The sequence below is a fragment of the Primulina tabacum genome, chromosome 15, assembly GCF_025594145.1.
Source record: "Primulina tabacum isolate GXHZ01 chromosome 15, ASM2559414v2, whole genome shotgun sequence".
NCBI lineage: Eukaryota > Viridiplantae > Streptophyta > Magnoliopsida > Lamiales > Gesneriaceae > Primulina > Primulina tabacum.
The window spans coordinates 3,631,820-3,634,915 of NC_134564.1; the positions used below are offsets into that span (position 1 = coordinate 3,631,820).

The window sequence follows — 3,096 nt, forward strand, 5'->3', positions numbered from 1 at the left end:
ACGCTTGTTTCCACCATCGGCAATCGACCTCTCTCATTTTGGTCTCACACGAAAATAAGAGAGTGGGTTTCTTTTCAGCGACTAAGCGCCTCCGTTCTCGGAATGCCCGAGGGTTCCCAAGCCCTCGAGTATTCCAACTAAGAATATTCATGGGGACCGCGCAACCCCGCCGCTAGATCAGCCGAATCAATATTCACACCACCTTTTTTAGTCCCTTTTTTTAAAGGACCAGTGTACTCCTGTGGTATCAAATAAGAACTCCCCATCAAGGACCTCTTTGCTCCTGAGCCAGAATCCGACTCTGAGTCTCCTAGCCTCACTGTGATTTTTTCTCTTGCCCTTCTCTTCCAATGTTTTGATGTACTTGGATAAGCAGGAGCTTCTTTTGGACCATCACTCCCCGACTCGGTGGACTGTGAACTCGCAATCTGCACCTCAGGCCGAGATTGAATAGGAGGATTCTTAGCCGAAAGAATTGGGGCGTCATAATGTTCTTCCTCAAAAATTACTCCAATATGTAGCTTGCTCATAACCACCTGCTCAACCACTATGTAATCTTCCTTGTTAGAATTTCCTCAGGCTCATTACCACCCAAAACCAAGTTAATCAAGGCCTGTGAGTTTAGTTTGTCCGGACTCATCTTGGGTAGGCACTGCGTTTTTTGTTTCATCATGCTTAACCCCGCTTCCTCTATTACTCCGACCTCCACCAGCATGAGACGACGCCCTCATCCATACTCCAAAACTGTGGTTCACCTTGTCTGCATCTTCATCATCACACTCACGACATGAATGTCCTAGCCTGCCACATGCATAACAAAAATCTGGAAGCCTTTCATATACTAGTAAAATAATAGTATCCTCCTCGTCCCTCATGGCACTGATACGAAGACACTTTCTCAGTTGTTTAGTTATATTAATACGGACCCGTATACGGGCAAATCGTCCCAGAAAGGCTCCATTCTCTCCTCGATCCAACTCGACAATCTGCCCTATCTGCCTGCCTAGCTTCATTAACAGATCCTTTTGCAGAAACGCTAACGGAATATTATGTAATTGAACCCATATGTTGATCTCCTCAAACAGCATAGATCGTGGATTGTTTAAGCCAGTCGGCTCCTTACATATCAATAGATTGCGTGAAAAATTCCAAGGGCCTTCATTTAACGCCCTATTCCGATCACGTATAGAATAAAATTCAAACACAAATGTATTATCACCTGTAGCCTCAATATTCATACGTCTCTCCGCCTGTAAGATACGGGGTAACTGCTGCCGGAAGGCGTCCCGATTTATGGCCTTTGATAATAGGACTTTGGCCACTAAACATCGAGATAATCTTTCCTCCTCGATACGGATTTCTGCTTCCTCCAGATTGACGATTTCCTTAGGATCTGAACGAGAGAGCTTCATCTCATTGACCAATCTAGCAATTTCTTCTGGATCCATTGTTCTGTGATTCAAGATAAACCAACATATGAAACAAAATGTTCATACGGACCAAGCCTGCAAAAAGCGGGAGACCAACTTTCATCAGAGTCACAACCCCTAGAGAGAAAAAAAGAGGACTCCTTAATAATTATAATTATTATTATTATATAAAAAATAAAGTCATCATAGTAACAATATTGGAGAAAATCAAAATATTTATTCAAAAACTTCTGTGAAACTATCTCACGGTCAATCTTGTGAGACGAATCTCCGATTCGACCTAACTCATGACAAAAGTATGTCAACCTGTTTTACAAAATACATACTCAAATATTTAATTCTCTTCTCAAAATCTCCTCAAATCACTCCACATTTTACAGAAAAAGTTTTCTAAATAATTTTTTTTTTAAAATGGAATAACTATTATAAATATGAAAACAAGTTCTTAGTAATTTTAAAAATCAGGAGCATGTCTCCTCTCAAATCCAGTCAATTGAACAGTCTAGGAAGCAAAGAGATTCAGATGAATGCTAATTTATGTGAACGATTATCAAAGTAGACCGGATTCGTTTTCTTTAAAGAAGATTTATTTCATATTTCAATTTTCCATGCAGATTGAGTTAAGATGAAAAGTTTTTCTGATAATTAAGACCGCTTTTACTGTATATTTGTTGAGGATCGGTTGAGTTTAGAAGGGGGTTGAATAAACTCAAGGGCCAACTTATTAAATTCTTTCGAATGATGTGCTAAAATCCTGTTAGAGATTTTAACGATTCTTGTTCAAGTATAAAGACCAGCAGATCACAAGATAATGTGCGGAAAACGATCTGTTGGTTAGTGGGTGAAAAATAATAAAGCCGAAAAGCAGTAGATAGCACAAGGTTTGTTTCTGGAAGTTCGAAGATGAATCTTCTACGTCTCCCCTTCTTCTGTTTCCAGAAGGTATCACTAAAAGACTTTGGTGAATACAACACAACAATTGTACACACCACTTCAACAGGACTTACCCTTCGCCTATTGAAACTCTTAGATTTACAACTCAACTTCTTGAATGATCTTAAGTTCTGGAAAAGACTCTTTTCCAGTTACAAATTCTTCTATCAATGAAATAATGAAGTGAATAGCTTGAGAAGTATAACAAAAAATAGCTAGCACAATATGATCTCAATGATCAAGAGTATGCAATGAAGCGTGTGCTGCTTTTTCAGTGTTTGAGCTCTTTAGATAACTGAAAGTTCTAACAATGCTCGAATGATGTTTTTCAATTCAGATTTTTGTTCAATGCTACGTGTTACTTCACGAAATCCTTCATCTCCATATATAGGCTCTATTCAACGTTCAAAAAATGAACGGTTCTTTTCTTTTTGGTGGTTCAGCTTTATTGCTTAAAATGGACCCTGCAGAATACATCAAAAGTAATCAGTCGCAGTTCATACCAAAAATGGTATACCGTCTTAAATGTTCTTGTATAGCATTTAATGGCATTTAATGAAGCAATAAATGCTGGTATCACGTTAATATATCAACGGTAATATTTAGAGACTTTGAGATACGCAAGATTCTGTTAGTGAATATTTCGAATTTTGTATCCTTCTAGTTCTGGTTTTAGCTAAGAAATTATTTAAGCAGTTTTTAGCGCGATATAAGTACTTCTGGTTTACAACAT

General features: G+C 38.3%; 1 protein-coding gene across 1 annotated transcript; it reads right to left on the minus strand.

The window, feature by feature from the left end:
• Positions 1-587: 587 nt before the first annotated feature.
• Positions 588-1,545, minus strand: LOC142528125 (uncharacterized). The gene has a single exon (XM_075633209.1). The coding sequence runs from the start codon at positions 1,446-1,448 to the stop codon at positions 603-605; it is 846 nt and encodes a 281-aa protein (XP_075489324.1). The 5' UTR covers positions 1,449-1,545; the 3' UTR covers positions 588-602.
• Between the last annotated feature and the right edge of the window lie 1,551 nt (positions 1,546-3,096).